This window comes from Magnolia sinica, chromosome 5, assembly GCF_029962835.1.
Source record: "Magnolia sinica isolate HGM2019 chromosome 5, MsV1, whole genome shotgun sequence".
Lineage (NCBI taxonomy): Eukaryota > Viridiplantae > Streptophyta > Magnoliopsida > Magnoliales > Magnoliaceae > Magnolia > Magnolia sinica.
The window spans coordinates 22,647,195-22,668,631 of NC_080577.1; the positions used below are offsets into that span (position 1 = coordinate 22,647,195).

General features: G+C 41.3%; 1 protein-coding gene across 4 annotated transcripts; it reads right to left on the minus strand.

Annotated features, from left to right (window-relative positions):
* Positions 1–380: 380 nt before the first annotated feature.
* On the minus strand, positions 381–17,287 carry LOC131245745 (ABC transporter C family member 5). 4 transcript variants are annotated; one of them, XM_058245413.1, is made up of 11 exons: positions 14,466–17,283; positions 13,859–14,179; positions 13,685–13,771; positions 9,803–10,483; positions 9,512–9,676; positions 7,219–7,513; positions 6,486–6,700; positions 4,337–4,642; positions 3,860–3,923; positions 3,477–3,759; positions 381–860 (listed from the first exon to the last, which is right to left on the minus strand). In XM_058245413.1, the coding sequence occupies exons 1-11, from the start codon at positions 16,527–16,529 to the stop codon at positions 857–859; spliced, it is 4,485 nt and encodes a 1,494-aa protein (XP_058101396.1). In that variant the 5' UTR covers positions 16,530–17,283; the 3' UTR covers positions 381–856. The 4 variants fall into 4 exon arrangements, with proteins under 4 accessions (XP_058101396.1, XP_058101395.1, XP_058101398.1 ...); XM_058245412.1 differs by having other exon boundaries at positions 3,520–3,759; positions 14,466–17,279; XM_058245414.1 differs by lacking the exons at positions 381–860; positions 3,477–3,759; positions 3,860–3,923 and having other exon boundaries at positions 4,454–4,662; positions 14,466–17,286.
* Between the last annotated feature and the right edge of the window lie 4,150 nt (positions 17,288–21,437).

The window sequence follows — 21,437 nt, forward strand, 5'->3', positions numbered from 1 at the left end:
AAACAACACTATAGAGGCATGGCATCTCCTTTAGTGGCTGCACCAATCAGACCAATGGGTCTGCATAGCAAGCCATAGGCCTCAATATATAGCAAATCGCTGTGCAGCACTAAGCCAAGGTTCACTCATCCAAACCCTCAATCTTATAGGCCCCACCACGGATGGAACAATCCAAAATTTTCCCAGATTAGAAGATCCTGGCCGTCCAATCTCTGGTCTTACTTTCTGTTGGAGATTGTACAAGGAAACAAAATTCTTTGGTGTGCATGGTGGGTAAACTAGACTTGGCCATCACTGAAATTTCACTATCAAGATTCATTAACTCAGACCCAGCAGCAAATACAAGATGGAAGAGTTGCATGATATTGCCACACCTGTAATAGGCAGAAACATCCGCCGCTGGTGATGTCAAAATTGCTTTATTTCGTGTAGGACGGAAAATGGTCGACCGCCCATCTCTTCTTCCAACATCATCATTTTGAATTTACCCTTACAGACTTAGTTCATTAGTTATATACAGATTACATCCAATGATATGCCGAAAGAAGGCGACTCTTATAAACAGATATCAAGCTTTCGCATTTTCTTTCTTCCTTCTTGGGCTTGTTATATAACACAATGCATACATTCTCCCGTCATTCTCAGCTGCTGAACCAGCTGATTCATTCATTGGGAGAAGTTAGTGTGATGGGGTCGCTCCGTATCAGTAATCTGCATAGCTTTTCTTGAAGGGCATGTAGTCAAAATTTAAGCGTCTGATACACTACTTGACCTCGTGGAATACTCGGATACCAGCTTCATAAACATGGATGACTTATCCTCTAGCAGTCGCAGCGGACTGTCAAACTCTGCAACTCTACCTGAAAAAATAGCCGATTGTGGGCCCTCAGTATGCAGAAATGGGATTGAGAAAATGGCTTGAATATAATGGTTGAAAATACATTTGAGATTGTACAATCATGTCGAGCAAGCAAGCATTATATTTTAGAGGGCAGCGTTTCAAAATAGTGCTAGTAGCTTAACGGTAGTGTATGCCACGTAGCATAGCGCTTATGTAACATAGCTAAATAGCATAAATTATGCTATAGGGGTCATAGCATACACTACAACTACATATCGTGTAGCATTTGTCACGTGCGCTACAATGTTTTTCTTTATTTATTTATAGCTTTGTTTCTTAAATATGGTATAAAACTCACATCACATCATAAAAAACTTAAAATGTAAAGTTAAAATCAAACCTTTTTTTTCCTTTTTTCTTTTTACTTTCACTTGAAATGGTGGTGATCCTTTGTTAAAGTTGGTGTCAAACTTATGCATTAAAAAGCCTTTAAAACTAAACTTGAAAGAAAAAGGCTTTTGAATGTATTGATGACATCCATATTGTACTTGATACTCTTTAAGTCTTAACCTGCAGGATTTTTATTTCTTTTTCATCTTTGTGAGTTGTGAGTCTTGTGACTTTTAGTTTCAGTTAGACTATTAATTAAAATGGTTTGCTTAGAAAGTTGTTGGTTTGATAATTATTTGATTTGGTTTATTACTTTATATATTTGGATTGGCTTTTGCTAAGCAATAATTAATAAGCTTTTTAAACATGCTTGGACTTGAAAAAATGAATCGTCTTTTAGGCATTTTTACATTATTTTTTTTGGCTTTTTTTTTCTTACTATTTATCATGTTTTCCCTATTTTTAAATTTAAAAATAGAAGTATCGTGTAGCTCACGCTACATGCTACTCTATTTACGCTACACGTTATAGCGAGCTAAACGCTATGCAACACGCTACTGCTATTTAAAACACGGTTAGAGGGTTTTGTCAAACCCACACAAAAACTCTCAAAAAGGGCACACATGGAATATCCTAATGTTGATGATCAGGTGGGCCACATGAGAAGTTGAATGAGGACCATTGGCAATATTCTTTTAAACCGTCCATTGTTTTAGTACATATGTAGCCAGTCATCACATTTTGGAGCCCACCCGATGCACTGCTTGGAGGCCGCATGCATGTGTGGCCTGAACGTACAGGTGCATGGGTCAAGTTTAAAAACTAGAATCTCGGCTTGGGAATTAATGAGTTACTGAGTCTAAGCAGACCCAAAACATGATTGACTGCTCAATTTAATTTTCCAAATCCTTTTTTTTTTTTTTTTTTTTTTTGTGGAGTCTCATAATTAGCCTTTTTGAGGTGCCTCAGTCCCAGTCTGAAACTGGGGACAAGCTTCTAAAAGCGTGAAATCATGGTTTCAAATCTGAAAAGGAGGAATAATCTAATGGCAATTGGCTCTTCCATAGGTATGGTAATTTGTCTGGATGGAGAGGACCTATAGAGCCTTCAGAAATAAACATCAAGGTGTCACTCAGTTGGCTGAAAAGGCAGGAGCAGCGTGACCAATATCACTGAGATTTTCGCAATAATAGCGCAAGAAATGCACCAAACGATATTATCACAAGATTTCAAAACCTCGGGAGAATTTAAAATATCACATTTTTATCACGATATTAACTCAAACAATAGTAGAAGTTTAAGGACTTTGCTATCCTTATATATATAATTTATTTAATAGTTTACAATAATATTTTATTTCAACAAGATTTTCCTGATAATATCAGGACAAAAACCTTAAATTTTGAAAATCCCCCGAGAAATTTCTGGGTGCCGAGAGTGAGAATTGTCACTATGGGCAGGAGACTGGATCCTCCCATGGGCATTAGTCACAAAGGAGTTTAAGGGTGTTCCCTGTGGTGCCCTAAATCGGGAATGGCTTGAGATTACGGAAAGATCATTACTATCATTCTATCACTAGGGTGGTCTGGTTCCCATGGGCAACCCAAGTCCAATTGAAATCGAGGGTGTTATTGGAGACGACCTCGGTGAGTTTTGACTAGTGTTTGCTGGTTCTATTGGGATTTGCTGACTCCAATCAGGCCCCCCCTTCTTCTATCATTGAAGCCAGCTCTGCGACTGTCATTTGATGAGCTGATTCACCAGAAGCTTATCCCTATCAGTGTTTCACAGTGGGTTGAGGTGATTAGGGGGTTGAAGGGAACTATCTCAGTATACTTCACTCCAAGTTTCATGGATGTCAATGATGCAGCAGACAATCTGACTGATAAGGGTTCTAGACTGCTGTTGTTTGGGGACTCCCTCTTTTGCAATTACCTTTATTTTAATATACTATTTCTGGTTGACAAAAAAATCAAGTATTTTGGTTATTTTCTTCTTCTTTTTTCCTAAAACTTACCCCTTTAATCTTGATAGTTTCAAGTTGTCTCGGCAACTTTTTCTGAGTACTGGATCAACTTTCTAGAGGGTTAAGAGAAATTATGGGCTTTTTTTTTTTTTTTTGAAGAGTAGAAATTATGGGGCTTATGTAACTCAAAAGAAGAAGAAAAAAAGCAAAGCTAACAATAGTTTGATTTTCTCGAGATTTGGTAAACAAGAAGAAGAAGAAGAAGAAAAAGAAGCTAACCATGGTTTGATTATCTTGAGATTTGGTAAACTGATGTACTTACCGTCACTGAGGACCAAAACGAGATCGCTATCGATGACAGTAGGGATACGATGTGCAATGGTACAGACAGTGCAGTTTCTAAATTCTGTTCGGATGATCTTCTGAATAAGATTATCAGTGGCCGTGTCGACTGAGGCCGTTGCCTCATCAAGTACCAATATCCTTGCCTGTTTCAGCAAAGCCCTGCCCAGTGAAACAAGCTGCCGCTGGCCAACGCTCCAATTATCTCCATTCTCTAACACTGCAAATGCATGAACACCACCTTATTTTAGTTTGCACCAGAGAGACAAGGAATCTCCCTCCCTTTCCTCCCACCCTCCCTCTCTCTCTGAAGTACCTACCTGGAGTATCAAGCTTTTGTTCCTTTTTGCGGATTGTTTCTCCAAGCTGACACTTATCAAGAGCCTGAGATCAGTCACAAACAGGTCAATCAGAACTGCATCCAATCTTTGGAGATATCTTATGATACTCAAGTCAATTCATGTAAGCCTGGGGTATCATAGACATTGCAAATAGGAATCAGACCATCGATCTGTTGGGTCGATAACATATTGATTGGATTATTATGATCATCGTGAGTTCCACCCATTAAATGTGGACCACTGCTCCCTCTTATCTGAGCCTTAAACATCCGTCCGCAAGTGACTAACTAAATGGCTAGTATAGTCCAACTGCCTTGATTTTTGGGCTACAACCCATCAGCATGACGACCCACCAAATAATCAATCCTAATCACTATTCACAAGTGCCACATCTGCAGTGGAGAATTCCCAGAAATCCTTGAAGGGTAAAGATAATGGTAGGGAGAAAGGATTTACCTGCCACACTTCATGATCTGAATGCTCTTCGAGGGGGTCAAGATTTCCCCGAATGGTTCCTTCAAACAAAGTCGGATCTTGTGGTATGATACTAAGACGGGAACGTAGATCATGAAGGCCGATCGTAGAGATATCAATGTCATCTATGATGATTTTCCCAGCCTCAGGTTCAATCAGGCGAAACAAAGCCTGGATCAAAGTAGATTTACCACTGCCGGTGCGGCCCACAATCCCAATCTTCTTCCCTCCTGGAAATGTGCAGGTTACACCACGAAGGACCACAGGAAGGCTCTCCTTGTACCGAACCTTTCAGAGGAAAAGGGGAACTGCTGTTAGTGATCATTGAATTAATAAGTGCAAATTAGGAAAATGAAAATCTGCCGCCCCAAAAGTAGATTACTGAAGAACTGAAGTAGTCTTGTACATAAAAATACTACTTCCAAAAATAATACACAACAAACAAAATACAAGACCTGCCCATGGCTCAGTGATCCAAACCATTGATCTAGTAGGCCTCACCAAGGATGGGGGAAGCCCCAATTAGATATTCAATGGGACTATCCTAACCTTTCAACTAGTGGCTTGAAAATAGCTTATTATGAAAAGCCATAGAGCAACTTCCATGATGGGGACATTACGCGCACACGCGCACGCATGCCGGGCCTCTACGCACGTACGTACGTACGAAGGAGGGCCCCACCGTCGATCTGGCTCGATGACGACGTCCAGGGAGGGCCTCCTAATTAGAAGACGAAGTTTGGTTCAAAAGAGTGGGTCCGATAGTCAAGTAAAGCCCATCATGGGATCTCATGATCGTGGCCCACTGGTCGGATTGATCTCATATTTTAGGTCTTGCTTATTTATATTATTTAGAACATCATGAACGCTTTAGATTTCTTTGTTTAGTTTTTATTTTAGTTTACTTCATCGCCAAGTAATAGGTTGCGCACATGGCGCGAGTTTTGGGGTATAGTGTTTTCCTATAAATAGGCACCCCTTGTAGCTCTTTTGATTCATTGAAGTTTAATAAAAATTCCTACAAGTTTTTTTCTACTCTCTGAATTTCTGAGTTGTGGAAAAATTCAAGCGGGTGCGAAGCCCTCCCTTTTCAAAGGGCTAACTACCGTGGTGCGAAGCCACATCTATCCACATCCACCCCTACCATCTTTCATCCATACATCTCACCTCCTACAGCCATCCTCGCCTCAAATCCATCAGTTTTGCAGCGGATCTTCTCCCTACAGCCAGTTTCCAGAATCTGCCCCTGCAGGAGGGTTGAAACTTCGGCGGAGCACTGCGCACAGCCCGTAGCTCAGATCGCCCTTAAACTTTGGGGGTTTGGAGCCCACCCCTAGCCGACCAAGGCCAAGGAATCGGTTTTCGGGTGTGGGACCCGCTCGCACGTGCAGCCAGGCTAGTGCGCACGTGCGTCAAGCCCTGGGCCGTTGTCCGCTCACGGGAATTGTCTCCCAGTTCAGGTTCTCTTATTTTCTCTTTTTTATACCTATTTTCATAAACCCTAACCTTAGATTGCATCTTCCATAATTTACTTGCCCATTTTCTCACCATAGGGCTCCTTGATTTGAAATTGAGGAATCCCTTGGATTAGGGACTGATTACTATGCATGTGTGGATGATTATTTCTTATCTTTGAGTATCGTTTGGTTTATAATTTTTATTGATCCAACCCTATCATGTGTAGGCCCGGACCCGCATAGAGTCCCCTTAATTGAATGTTTGGACTTTCATGTGGGAGATGAAATTTGTGTAATTGTTTCTGAACTAACGTGATCTTAAGCCTGAATTCTCGCATATCATAATTAATTTTCATGTCCTGCATCATTCCACATTCCATGAAAAAGGCCAAAGATTAGATGACTACGATGGCTCACATCTGTTGAATGGTAAATAGGGGGTGTTTCAACAATGGGGTCTCGGGCAAACATGCAAGATTTTTGGGGCATTATACATTTCAGGCCCATTGGATCAATGGCCTGGATCACTTTAAGCATGGGCTGCAGTCATACAAACTGACAACTCAAGGAAACATTACAGTGCATCTCCCCAAGTCAAAGATCGTATGATTCCTTGTCCTAGAACCACAAATGCTTTCCACATAAGGTGAAAAAGGAACGGAACACATGCATACCTTCACATCAGTCAGTTCAATGGTTCCATGCTCTGGCCATGAAGATGGAGGGCGACAGTTCTCAATAACGGGTGGAGCTTCACTAGGGAGTTGGCAGTACTGATGAATACGTTCAATGGAAATAATTTTATTTTCAAGTTTACAGAAGCTCAATATCCACCGTGACAGACGGGCATTCAAATTGAGTCCATAAGTCACAGCAAGGCCTGCCATACCTACACAATAGAAACGGCGGCAATTAGAAGAAAGAAGGGTTAACAGATGACTGCTCTCAGAATTGCATCTGTAAAACAGAAGCACCTTCGAATTATTGGTATCATGACATATGAGAAATTATAGGGACCTGAGCCTTGGCAAATGGATAGGTTGCTGAAGCACATAAAACATGTGGGGCCATGGTTCAATGATCCATACCCTTGATCTGATGCGGCCAGCCATTGAACGGTTAGTCCCCAAATAACTCCAAGATTGGAATATCCTAGCCCTTTGATCAGTAGCCTACAAAGTAAGAGAAAAAGGTACAAAAGTCTCCTTCTAGTCAAGATTAGGCAGGAGATCGAAGGGTGGTTAGGGTCTTCCAATAAGGGAGGTCTTTGCTGAATGTCAGATCAATGGTCTAAAACACACAAGAGTAGGCCCCATGTCAAAGCAGAAAAATCATTTTCCAAAATTTTGGAGTATACAGTAATAACATCTATTAAGTGCCAAGGGAAGGCATAACAATGCTACATACTTGGATCAATGCTCCCTTGTGGAAAGCTCACGAGAAGACCCATGCAGAAAGCAAAAACGAAACAAGATAGCAATTCCATGCGCAAGCAAAGCCATTCAATAGCGGCAAGGCTGCAGAAAAACGGGCGAGCGAAGCAGTCGAGTAGATATAAGTTCCTCTTCATGAACCGTTTTTCTTGCCCAAAGCCTCTAATTGTAGCTGCTCCAGCAATCGACTCCCCGAAGAGATTGATGATTGGAGACTTCTGGATGCTCACAATGCGGACGAGTTCCCTTGATGAAGCCATGTAGTATTTCTGCATTAATCGAAAGAAGCCTAAATAGACTCATCCTTTACTATGATCTAAATGCAAATGAATGCATTGAAACGGTAGCATCAATCGGTATCAGAATTTTTTAAGTATGAATGTCTATGATCTTCACTAGTAATCTCGAAGATGATTGTTGCTTTTCTACTGAAGAAGAATTACATGACCCTCAACTGAGTATTTGCACAGCATACTCAATTTTCAGTTTGTAAAAATCGGACATGGTTTGATTATCCACATGGACCACACCACTGGATCTGTTAGGCCATGCCGTTGATGGGCTATGCCTCTAAAGATCTTCTAACCTTCCATTCTGTGGCCAGCAAATAGATGTTGAAGAAGAGAAACAGAGAAACAATTGAAAAAAGGGCCAAGATGGGTGGCTTGGATTGTCTGATCAAGAAGTTTTTGGGGACGTCAACTGTCCATGTTGGGTCCCTGCAGACCAACAGTCTGGACAACAAATGATGGGGACCCAGTTGTACAAACTGAAAAGCCAAGTATACTTGGAATATCCTTGGGTTGAGAATCTTTCTTCTTTTTCTCTTTTATTGAGAAAGCCCAACTTTGCCAGACTAAGACTCAGAATCGTAGAGTTCCACTCTTGTGACAACGCCAGTATAGATTATACGGCTTACGATTCTAAGATAGTTCAGAGCAGATGAGATGCAGTAAAACTGGATTTCCATGATGCCCATGTGCAATCCCAGATTTTTTCTCTGTTTCTCAGCAAATGGTCTACATGAAGGAAAAACATTCAACTAGATCCCAAAGGCCAACAATAATCACATGCACATAAATCAAAATATAGATCTCTACATTCTGAATATGGATTGGCATTACAAGTTAATCTACACTAGGAGTCTATTGGGTCAGTAAAAAGATCAATCTGGATTGCAAATGATCCATAATCTGTCTTGTGGGATTCGGAACAGAAAACATAGGGAGCTTGGCAATTTAGGTAATAGGGAGCTCGGCAATTCAGGTAACATTAGTCCTAATTATTGCTACAATTATGATGGTGTCAGTACCATGGTGTGCCGTAATGGCCATTACGGGGCCGTAAAGGCTGTTACATGAAGGTAACAGTTGCAACCGTTACACGTTACAAGGTCTAACGGCCGTACCGGTTGTTACAGAAAAAATGACTCATAATAGCCGTTACAGCCCTCGTAACAGCCCATAATACCCCCCATAAAGGCCATAACAGGCCGTATCGGCCGTTATAGCCTGTATCATAAAGGTAACGGTGGTGGACGTTATGGCCACCATTACCATTATAGAATACCTTGATCAATACTAATACCAGCTAAGTGAGCTTCAGTTGCTTCCGGAGCCCTTCATGCGTCATGATGGCAGCATCATACATAAGATTTAGCCTTAGGATGTTATGTGATCGTACATCTAGTTACAAGTTTAATTTCGATTATATAATCTGCGATTTTGAATTGTCTATCATGGGTTTTTAACAGAGTTACGTAACTTAAAATCATTGGCCACCCTAGAGTACTTGAGAATTGAATGAAAACTGTGTAGAACACCACGCCCACATGTGACTGAAAGTGTATCCCGTTGTAATAATTGCTTTCCCACAATACTAAATGTCAATACTGCAAGTTTTTACAGTGAAACATATTCACCAGAAGCAGGAGAAATCTTTTTAAAAAATCGTTCAATAAATGCATCAAACTTCCAGGTGGCAAAATGCAAGGATGTGATCAAAAGTGATGATGTATGAGTAGAAACAGTAAGATTTATTTGAGAAGGTGTATATATATATATATATATATATATATATATATATATATATATATATATATATATATATATATATATATATATAATCATCAAACTGCCAAAGTAGAAAATTGGATAAATGTGTAGACGATGAATTTTTTCTTTTCTTTTTTAAATTATTTTTCTTTAGAAAAAAGGATTCTTTCAATAGATACCCAGAACATAAAAGGATATTGAAAAACTGAATACCTGCATCCACAAGCAAGCAATGGCCATTGGAATGACTAGGAGCAAGACTTGCCACGTAACCTTTGTCATTACACCAACTATGCCGAGAAGTTGGATTGTTGTTGATGCAAATCCACCAAGTCTAAAAGGAATATCAAGATCGACAACACTTTGATCTACAGACACCTGAGAATCCACAAATAGTTTATAATGGTTAATACCAAATGAATAGAAAAATATAGTGTATTTCAAACCCAAACTTCCATTAAAGATGTGACAGAGCACGCCCTCCAGTAAGATCCAAGAACTTACACGATTCAAGATCCTTCCTGCCGGAGTCGAGTCAAAGAAAGACATTGGTGCCCGAAAGACACTTCTAAGCATCTTAATGAACAACTTCTGCGCAGCGGCTAAACCAAATGTAGCTACAAGGACAGCTCTAACAAATACAAAGCACGAGCTCCCGAAAGCAAGGGCCATGTAAACGACAAGAAGAACCATACTGCTTGTCTTTGGTGAGTCTCCTTTGGTTTGTGGATTTGCCCAGGCCATCCACCAATTGCTGGCTATCTGGAGCACCTGAAATGCTGTTTGGGCGAGGATAATTAACGGAATCAACAGTCCTTTATATGCAGCAGCCATATATGATAAATACACCTTCAAGCTAATTCTTCCTCTTTCCCGTTCCTCTTCCTGAACAAGCTGTTTTTTCCTTGCACGCTTTGCTTTCTTCTTTTCCTTGATCACTGCCTTATCAGATGATGATGCATTATCTGGCATTTCTTTCACCAAACTATCAATATTGCTTGGCGTGGACTGAATTCTTTTATTAAATGTAATTGTGGACCCAGCCAAATCTTCCGATATGTGCTCGGTGATATCCATAGCCTCAATTGCTTCATGGTGGGCTGAGACTAAAGCATCGAAGTCAGTTCCAGCTTGCAAAAGATCATCATATTTTCCAGCCTGTATTATACGACCATCTTTAAGGACCTGTACAGAAGGGGGACAGAAAAGGTGAGTAGTTCTTTGAGAACTTCAAGATCACTTCAACTTGAGCACTTAGGAGTAGAGATGAAACTTGGGTTGGAACAACATGAACCCAACTGGCCAAACCAGAACTTTAGGTTGGGTTGGGGTGAGGTTGGGCTCAGGTTGAAAATCCTCAACTACCCCAGGTCGGGTTGCACCTAGGTTGAAGCCTCGGGCAACCCAATCCAACCCAAGCCTGACTTTAATATGCAGTACATTTTCATACGAGTTATATCTAAACATACATGATATAAACATAAAATCATGACTTGCACAGAAAACAGGGTCCATGGTTGGAACCATCCATGCTATGGACTATGATGCATGGGGTTCATGATCGGAACCATCCGTACATGGAAAATAGGGTTCATGAGCAGAACTAACTTGGTGCTTGCACGTTGAGTGGTCCGATGAGTGATGATTGTAGACTTTATTTTGCTAATGTTATTCCGGTAGTTACATGTATTACTTTAACAGTGTTATTTGATGGTTAGTTGTTCGATCTTATGTGTTAGTTCACTAGTTGCAAGTTTTAACTTGACCTGGCACAAATTTTGTTAGGGTTAAGCATTCAATGCCTCAAGTTCGGCAGCTTGAGTTGGGTCTAGGGTGGGGTCAGTGCTTGGGCCAACTCCTCTTGAGGTTGGATTCAGCTTGGGTTGACCCTCAACCCAACCCGACCCACTTGAGTTCCACCTCCTACTCATAAGTGACAATATCAAGAAGCCCAATGCATCTTTTTCCACTTATATAAATGGCTACAACTATTGGTGGGCAAACTCTCATAACCATAGAAAATCTAGGAAAGGAAAAAAGACTAATTCCAATAAGCAAGGGGAATAATCACAAAATACAATCCACACAAAAATTAGATATTCACAGAGATACCATTAGTGAGTGAAGCAAACAGAATTGTTGAATCATGTGCAAAAGGTTCAAGAAAATTCTAATGATTACCAAAGGAAAACATGGGCAAGCTCAGTATAGAGGAATGGGCATTGCAAGCTTGTAATGATGCGCTGTCATCCTAGGAGTTTTAGCCAACCCAACCGCAGTGGTACTTGGCCAATGGAAAGTCTGCAACACGTCATCCCTTCTGAACAAATTAGATGAAAAGTTAACAATCAAGAAATGTTATTAGGCCTCGAAAGAATCCATATCTCAAGATTCTCAATGTATGAACTAAGGACCAAAGGGGCATGAGAATGATCTTTGCTTTATTCAAGATTCTCTATATCACCAGTTGAGTCACGCTTTCATTTGCAATATGAAGACCCCATCTATGATTTTCCCTTTACTAGGAAGAACCTTGGGAGGGATATATCATAATATCTGTTACTAATCTCAACCTTTCAAATAAAATCATATTTACACTTCCCACCAGGTCTTAGATCATTTAATTCAAGAGCTCCCTCCCTATTTGGGAATAGAAAAATGAAGGTAGCATTTCGACCTTGTTGTATCTAGACTCCAGAGACTCTAGACCATTCATGGACTTTATTCGTAAAATCCACTTTTTTAGCTCCCCCTCCCCTCTAATAGTTTCTCCACATTCTTGAATAAATGCTGAGACAAACCATCTACACCTATTCTTCTCAAATGCAGATGAGACATTTTTCCGTCACAATTCAATTATTTAAGAAATTCATATAGTTTGAACCAATCATCTTCAAACAACAAAGACCGTTCACAAAACTCACCACATCTTGGTCCACAAAATGTTAACCCATACCATTAATTTAGGAAACCCTGTTCAAACATGGGAAAACATGCTTATCAGAGAAAATCAAATATGAGACGATGAAAAACAGTATGGAGCAGAATTTCACAAGTCAGATTTGTGTTAACTTTGGTTTTTCATTTCATGCTAGTCAGTTTAACGTATCTTTAGTAACAGCACAAACCAAGCTTCTGGAATGCATTGAAAACTAAGCATTTTACCATGAATTTGAAACAGACCGACACATCCTGACAATATTTTTGCAAAACTTCCAGAAAACACTAATCCTTCTCTACCTCCCAGAAAACACCAATCCTTCTCTCCCTCCGCAAAAAACACCAACTACATGGATCAGTAGTAAAAAGTACCAATATCTCAGAACAACCCAAACTGCTAATGTGCCGTATAAACACCAATGGATGAAGAGAATATTGGAAAAATGTCCATTTCTAATGGTTGACGCAACAATAGGCTAGTGCAAACCTCTATGCACGTTCATAGTAGGGTAAACATCTATAAACTTCTATGTACGATCATCTTCTTATTCACTGTCCCTTTCCCGTCGAGATCTGGTCCAACATCCTCTCCATCTTCGGGGCGCAATGGGCTATGCCATATAACACTTCGCAATTGCTTTCGGCTGTTCATGGGGTGCAATTGCCAAAAGAAAGACCGACTCTTTGGAGGCTGTCCCTTCTGGCCGTATTTTGGAACATTTGGATTGAACGCGATGCTCACTGCTTCAATAACAAGATGCTGCCAAGTGCCCAAGTGTGTTGGAAGATTAAAAGGGATGTTGTGGAATGGACTGTTTTGAGTTTTAGCGTTAACAATTAACATGGATGTAGTTCGTTCTGTTTTGGCTTTGTAATTTCGTTTCTGTTTGTTCTTTTCTGTTCTGGCTGTTCAGCCAGGCAGTTCTTTGATAAAATGATTCATAGCTCCTCAAAAAAAAAAAAAAAACTGTAAATATCCCATGGCACATATCCATGTTGCATTGAAGCTAGGACAAACCATTCCTGTGCTGTGCAAGCAGACAATCCATATGACTCAAAATAAACCTTAACATCAGTCTCTACAGTCAACACTAGTAATACTTCAACATCAACCTATTCTACTCTTCTTTTCAAGTAAATCCAATCACCATCATAACCTTGTCCCAGCTATTTGGATAGTTTTAATTCTTTTATTGCTCTAATGTAATCATAACTCCCATAGTTCTGTTATTTCTAGAAACTAAACGGCTGTAATGTCTATCGGCGCTTAGAAATATTATGAAATAGGTCAAGCAAAAAAGGTTTTAATCAGCTCCAGACAATACACACTGCAATTCAAAAGCAAGAGTCTAAAGAAATGCAGAGAAAATGGCAGTCCTGTATTCACAACACTTTTAACATGATAACCTTATCGCAAAATAACAAAGCATAGAGGAGATTCTGTACCAGGATCAGATCAGCCGCGGGCAAAAACTCCACTTGATGGGTGACGAAGATCACGGTCTTTGTAGCTAATGCCGTCATTATGTATTCCTGCACCATCACACCATATGTTTAGTACGTGCAATATCTGTAAGGAAGCCATTTGGCCAGACTCCAAACTTTCAAAGGGTTGCTGACCTTAAATAGCTCTGACCCTGTATGCGCATCGACTGCACTGAAGGGATCATCAAGTAAATAAATATCTGCATCTTGATAGAGTGCTCTTGCAAGCTGCACCCTTTGTTTCTGTCCGCCACTGAGATTTATGCCTCTGTCTCCAATGATTGTCTGATCTCCATGCGAGAACAGCTCCAAGTCCTTCTTCAAAGAGCATGCATGGATAACATTCTTGTATCTCGTCTTATCCATCGGGCTGCCAAAAAGAATATTTTCCTCTATGTTTCCTGACTGTATCCAGGCTGACTGAGAGACATAAGCTGCAGAACCACTTATTCTAACCTATAAAAAAAAAAAAAAAAAATTTAAAATCCAGGAAACAAGAAAAGCCATTAGTAATCTATGGGAAATACATATGCATGCGCCCTTATTTCCACTTTTGAAACAAGTTGGAAAGAAGGGTGTTTGTATATAATGTAGGCGTACATATCATTTCCCGCTATACATGGAAAAAAGATAATCATAAAACAATATTTTAAAAAAAAAATAAATAAATAAAAATCATGAAGCAATAAAGAAATTTGTAAAAAGACCAAAAAAAAAAAAAAAAAAAAAAACAGCAACTTACTTCGCCGGAGATCTTGGGTATCTCCCCAAGGATGCAAGAAAGGAAGCTTGACTTCCCAGAACCAACCACACCGCAGACAGCCACGCGCATGCCCCGTTCGACTTTCATCTGTATTCCCGAGAGCGTTGGCCTGGGTGAGGAAGGATCCCAGCAAAACTCACCACCAACAATTTCTATTGCTGTGTTTGTGAGCCCTCGAGGAAGAACAATAGTGGCATCTGCCTGCAATTCTTCCTCTTGCAAGAATCCCGAAATCCTATCCAAGGACACCTTTGTTTGAGCCATCATCGAGACAAGGTCCGGGAAGTTCCTGAGTGGCTCTTGGAGGATCCTGAAAGTGGCCAATGCCGAAAGGACGCCTCCCGCTGTGAGCTGCCCGCCCAACAATATACACGTTGCAAAAGTGACAACCGAAACAAAAATAGGGGAGCCCCAGAAGATGAAAGTTATAAATGCTTGTGAATAGAGGGCTTTCCGGAGCCACTTGAATTCCACACCCCTCATATCTTCCAGAATCAGACGGTACCGATCCTCCCAAGCCTGCAACTTGAGAATCCTCATGTTCCTCAAACACTCCGACGTCTTCCTCATGCGATCATCCTTGGCTGTCATTAATCTATCTTGATAATCCTCTTGCATCTTTGCAAGAGGGATGGTAATGAGGATGGACACAATGGTGGCAATCAGTGTTGCAACCGATGCAATGCCAACATTCTTATATAGAATCGCCAACGCAAGAATGATTTGCAAAGGGAGCATCCATATATCATGGAGGTACCATGAATAATCACCTACTCTCTGCACATCGACCGCCATGTAATTTACAATCTCGCCACTAGTATGACTCTGCCTGGCCGTGCTCGAAAGCTTAAGACCTTTCCGATACACCATAGCTGTCAGGGCCGCCCTCACGTGCATGCCCAAGATGTCGACTCCTAAATACCACTGCCGGGTGGTTATAGTCTCCACTAACTTAGCAGCAAAAAAGATCGACGCCAGAATATAGCCCTCATGAGGAAAGGCTATGTTGCCGCTCAAATAGTCGACGAAATAGCTGATCAAATAGGGACCCACATAAGAAACAAGAGTATTCAACCCAGCGAAGATTGCATTCCAGGCCGCTTCCTTCCAAAATGACCTGAAAATCGCCAAAGCCAAAGAGGGCTGCTTCGAAGGGTTCTCGGCCTTCAATTTCTCCCAATTCGAGTTCAAGATCTTATATGAAGTCTTCGACCGATCTTTGGGTGCTAAGAGAGGGATGTCTCTGAGCTCGAGCGGCCTCTTTGCACCGATTGACAATAGAGGGTTCAGCCAAGAGAGGGTGGTAAGACTCCAAAGCCCTGCCTCACTATAAGGGGTAACCCTAAGACAGCCTGCTTCTTCTTCAAGCAATGGCTCTTGAAGATCGTGGTTTCTACATATTTCTATACCCGTAATGCCACGGATCGCAACAAAGCAGAGAAACGCAAGAGCTGGGGTCGCTGCGAAATTCGACAAGACATGGGAATTCAAGCTACTGGACCCATAAATCAGCCCCTTAGCATCGACATACACAGTGCAAATGCAGATGCCAAAGGACACAAGCCACCATATTCTCAGCAACAAAGGGAATTTCTCAGAAGCCTTGAATTTACAATGAAATGCCGAAATGCTCAAAACAAACCAAGCTAGTAATTGCACCGATGGCAAGTAAAGAACAGACCAGTTCCTAACATTCTCTTCGGCTTTCACTGAAGTGGCAATGTCGAACCCCGATACCAAAACTTGCAAAAACAGCATATAAAAGCAACAGGAGACTGCGATTTTGAATCCGCTACCTATCTCAACTGTCAGCAGCCGGTTGTCCCTGCCGACTCGACCTGAATCCACGCCATTTTCCTTGAAGATTGGGACCCGCCCGATACAAGTGAAAATCCGCCTCACTGAGACAAAGAACAGGAAGAGAATGAACAGCGTCGAATGGATAGCCACGGCAGCACGCTCCGACAGTGGAAGCTCTTGGAAATCGCCCAAAAGGGTGGCTAGCGAGGGCGATGAAAGACTGAAATTTCGCGAGAAACCCATGATTCCGATGCGAAATCAGATCGAAAACCTGGGTCTTATGACACACTTGGGTGAGGAAGAGCTCAGGGGATTGAATCCTCTTCTGGGAATTCCACCATCTGTTTTTTGGGGTGTTCTAGGAATGCAAGGAAATGGTGACAGGTCGCAGAGAGAAAGCAAGACGATTGCCACAAGCAGAGTCCGCAGGAGGGCGAGAAATGAAATGGGGTTTTAGAGAGAGAAGGTGTAGACACATTGCATGTAAAAACAAGAAGTTTTCTGAGGAGAAAACACCAAAAAGATTCCTGGGTTTTCTTCCTTTCTATCTAAAGAGAGCAGAAGCAGACAAAAGGATATATCAGAAACAATGCAAAAATACAAGATTTCTGTTGGTTTCCCTGACCTGGGTATTTCATGCAATGGTATGTGAGCCGGTGCAGATTGCCGAGGAGCTGAGGACACACCCACACAGAGAGAGAGCGAGAGAGAGAGAGAGATGGAAACAAAGAGAGAGGAGAAATGGGTTTTTGTCTCTCTGTTTGCTTTTAATGTGGTTTTGTGGTTTGCTGACACTCTTTTCACTCCCTTTTATCCTCTTTCTCCTCCCTTTTTTTTTTCCTATTCTTTTTTCCTTTTTTACCAATATGCCGTCTGATCCTCAAACTCAAATCAGGAGGGCCTTTTTTCTTGTAGGAGATGAAATAAATGCAGGTGGAATTTCGGCATTTTGGATTTCAATGCTCCGAAATCTGTTGGGAGATGCAATTGTTTAATTGGGAATGCATGCGTGCATCTGTCTGCAGGTGTGGTGTGTGTATATATAAGCCCTGCAACATACAATGTAGATCCACTACAGTTCACTATACTGTGGTAACGCCCACCGTACAAATCGTGGGCCCCGGTTAATCTGATTAGAGGCTTAGATGGATCAACCAATCAATCTGATTTGAGCTATGATCCATCCACAGTTCAAAAAGCATTTTTGACGGTCAAGATCAAATGAATAAGTGGAATAGTTGCCACTGTCTAGTGGCAAAAGCATATTATAATATTAAAAGTGGGTGCAAGTGAGAATATTGCATATGAGAGAATATGTTGTTAATCAAGTAGAGCAAAGTTAGAGATTGAGATAGTGAGAGGTTTGAAGAGAATTAGATTTTGATGGATTTTATATGGGTTTTTTTCTTCTTTTTTTTCTTTTTTCCTTTTTTGGGTTTGTGGGGTATGTTCTAAGGTGGGCCATCTGAAATTTGTCTTTGGTTTGGACGGTGGTGATGGTGCTGTAATGGGGTGTGAGTGTTTGAGGTGAGAGCATGTTTTTTAGGTTGATGTTGCCACAGTTTTCAGTGTCATCCACCAAATGTATCATTATCATATTTTGTTGCTTTTGCGAAGTGTACAATCTATCATTTTCCTCTATAGATGTTACTTGATACACTGGCCGACTACCACTCTTCATACTCATGCACACAGTTTTTGTATGCCTATAATCAATGCACCTGAATGCAAGCCGTTCGAATATCATGCCTCACTGTAGATGGGACGCAGTCCAAATTTACATCCAATGGATGGTAACAAGTCTCTGATTGGTTAACAAAGAACGGACGGTTCAGATGAGAAAATTATCGACAGTCTTAATTAGACAAAACAAAACTGTTTGCTAATCGGAGGGTAGGATTGTCCAGTCTATATGATTTTATGGTGATGTCCCATCTAAAGTATGGCCCATTTTTTGAACGGTTTGTTTGAGCTCCGTACATGCCACGTGTATGGTGGATGACTATGCGTGTACAGATCATCTTCTCTTTTCTTTTCGGTGTGTTGGTGCTGCTGTCGTAGTGGGGTTTTTAATATCTAGTGTTATTGCTTTCTACGTCTTGCATGTGGGCCATCATATCAGGAGTGGTAAGAGATCCACATGCATTATGTTGGGTCAGATACGTCCTGCAGCTTCCTCACTAGATCTATTAAAATACAGTAAATAAAGAAATGATACTGTACAACGCGTGTGCATTACAATCTAATGCAATTCATGTCCGCTCATGCACGTAGAAGGTTGGACTTCAATCTGGACCGTCCGACTAGTAGGCCCCACCTGGATTGCCAATGCCTCAATGTCCTAATAGTCAAATAAAAACTTATAGATGGTTCATGTATCCAAACCGTTGATATTCGTTTCATTAAAAATCTATCAGATGGGAAAAATGATAACCTTTCAATGGGTGGCCCCGGAAGCAGCTGGTCAAGAAATAAAATACAGCTACGGTTCATACTAGAGCTACATATTACATGGCTAGGATCTTTGGTGCATCAGCCATCCAGTACGTTGCCTGTCATATCAACGGTTTGGATTGCTGAACCATGGGCCTCAACCGTACAAACAGCAAAACCCAAGGTTTACTGACAGGAGTATCGGTCCATAACTGTGCAATACTTGCATGTTTGGTAAGCCATGACGTTTCTCTTTCCTCCACGTGTGCTGGTTGTATCGTGTCGCATATTACAAATGAATAATCGCATTATTGTTGAAATGCTTTTAGTGTGAGGAATGATCCAATGGCATCACTTTCCAACTTTCAACGGTTGAAATTTGTCTTCAGGGCTCAAGTGGACCAAGCAATGAACTCAGCTGACCATCGGCTAGGAGTGGCCGGCAGTAGATTGCACATGAACGTAGATTCGGTGAGGCTGGGGAAATACTATATCCACGCCGTCCATTCGTTTTTTCAGATCATTTTAGACCATGTGTACAAAAATAAAGAAGATACATATCTCAGGTGGACCACAACACAGAAACAAGTAGTGATTGATTGAATGCCCATCATTAAAAACTTCCTAGGCCCACCGTAATATGTATTTGCCAACCAACCTATTAACGGTGGGTACAAATATCAGCTTGATCCAAAACATTTGTGGCCCACAAGAAGTTTTTAACGGTGGCCAATCAATTACAAATGTTTCCCGCGGTGGGTCCACCTGAGATTTTGACCGGCATCATTTTTGGGTCCATGCCCTAAAATGAGCTGGCAAAACGGATGAACGGCCTGGATATACCACACATACATCAAAGTGGGCCCCACGGACACGCCTCACCTAAGTAGGTGCTTCGGGCGTCACCGAATCCTCGTTCATTGCACACAGCCTCAAGATCACCCCAGATTGGATGATCACAGAATGGATGGTCAAACTATTTTTAACCTTCACCGTCCATTTTTCGGATCGCAGAGGCCATCCATTCAGATAATTTTGGGGCCATCTGTGAAAAAAAATAAAAATCCAACGGTTGATGATCCTTTCCATTTTTAGATGCCCCCACCCAAATTCCTACGTTGATATCTCATGGAATAATGTAATAGAAGAACGCGGATTGCGTCCTAGCCATGCTTGTCTCCACCTGGGAACGGGCAGGAGCTTTGAGTGGCCACCATGATATATGGGTTTTATCCACACTGTTCATCCATTTTTCCATGGCATTTCAAGACATATTATCAAAACTGAGGAAGATCCATTAAACAGGTGGACCACACTATGGGGATTAAACTTTTACCGTTGAAAACTTCATGGAGTCCACATAAGTTTTGGATCGACCTAATATCTATGTTTTTTCTTCATCCAGGTCTATGTAACTTTATGAATAGGTTTAAAAAACATTACAGTGGGCGCTAGGAAAGTTTCAACGGTGAGAATCATTATCACTGTTTCTTCCCGTGCTGTGATATACTTGAGCCTTATTCTATCTAAATTTTGGTTTTCTCCTATAAAATGCCACAAAATAATGGATGGACGGTGTCGATAAAACCTATTTATCATGATGGCCACTCAAAGTTCCTGCCCGTTCTCAGCTGAAGATCCTGCCCGTTCGCAGCTGTAGACAGGACGGGCAGGAGCCGCAGGACGTGATCCACGTAAGTTAAAAATAAATCGCGTCCTACCCGAACGCGGATTGCGTCTTACCCGGCCCGTCTCCAACTGGAAATGGGTAGGAGGTTTGAGTGGCCTTCGTGGGTTTTATCCACACCGTTCATCCATTTTTCCGTGGTATTTCGAAATATAATACCAAAACTGAATAAGATCAAAGAAACAAGTGGACCACACGATGGGGATTAAACTTTTACCGTTGAAATGGATGGAGGTGACCTATCGGTTTGCAGCACTTTAATAAAGTGATTCTTCTCCTGAAACGGACTGCGTGAAGTGAACGTAGAATCAAAACCGTGCATCCGGTGCGTGTGTTGGTAGTCGCCGTATATCTTAAGAATCTACCCAATCCAAAACTTAGGTGGGACACACCACCCGGAGCAATGTATATACATTCTCTTCTTATATGGCCCACATAAGTTTTTGGAATGATTCTAGTTTATCTATGTCCATTGATCCTGATGGGCCACAGCTGAAGATTGGGTTGGATGACATATACACAACATGGTAGGCCCACATGCTATGTATATGTGGATCATTACTCTTGCTGAGTGGTAGACTCTCAGGAGTTTCAACGCTAGGTCAAGGGTTCGAGTACCCCTAGGCGATGAAATTCCACTATGGTGTGTGTGTGCACATGCGTACAATAAATAAATAATTTAAAAAAAAAAAAAAAAAAACATGGTGGACCCATATTCCATCTGCAAGCTGTTATGGTGCGCGCCGCCCTCCCCGATGCTGTTGTGGTGCACGCTGCCCTCCCCGATGTCCCACATTCTTCCCTTTAGTGTGGCCCACCTGATCAATCAGACTGTATTTTCGGATTTAGGCCTAAGATTGGAGGGTTCTTTTGTCCAATGGACGCATTGGATGGCAAGACAAAACATCACAATGGGCCCCACACAGATCGAGCGAATGGTGATTACCATATTCTCAAAAGCATGCGATAATTCCCCAAATATCAAGATCTTGTAAAAGGAAACTCCTCATATTCAAATATTCTTAGAATAA

What these genes read in the sequence shown, in the direction of transcription:
- LOC131245745 (XM_058245412.1), bottom strand. Translation starts at nt 16,529, where the DNA reads ATGGGTTTCTCGCGAAATTTCAGTCTTTCATCGCCCTCGCTAGCCACC. An exon ending in CAGGAAGGATCTTGAATCGT is followed by an intron (nt 9,677 to 9,802) that starts GTAAGTTCTTGG and finishes GTGGATTCTCAG; the next exon opens with GTGTCTGTAGATCAAAGTGT. An exon ending in CAGATCATGAAGTGTGGCAG is followed by an intron (nt 3,924 to 4,336) that starts GTAAATCCTTTC and finishes GACTGATCTCAG; the next exon opens with GCTCTTGATAAGTGTCAGCT.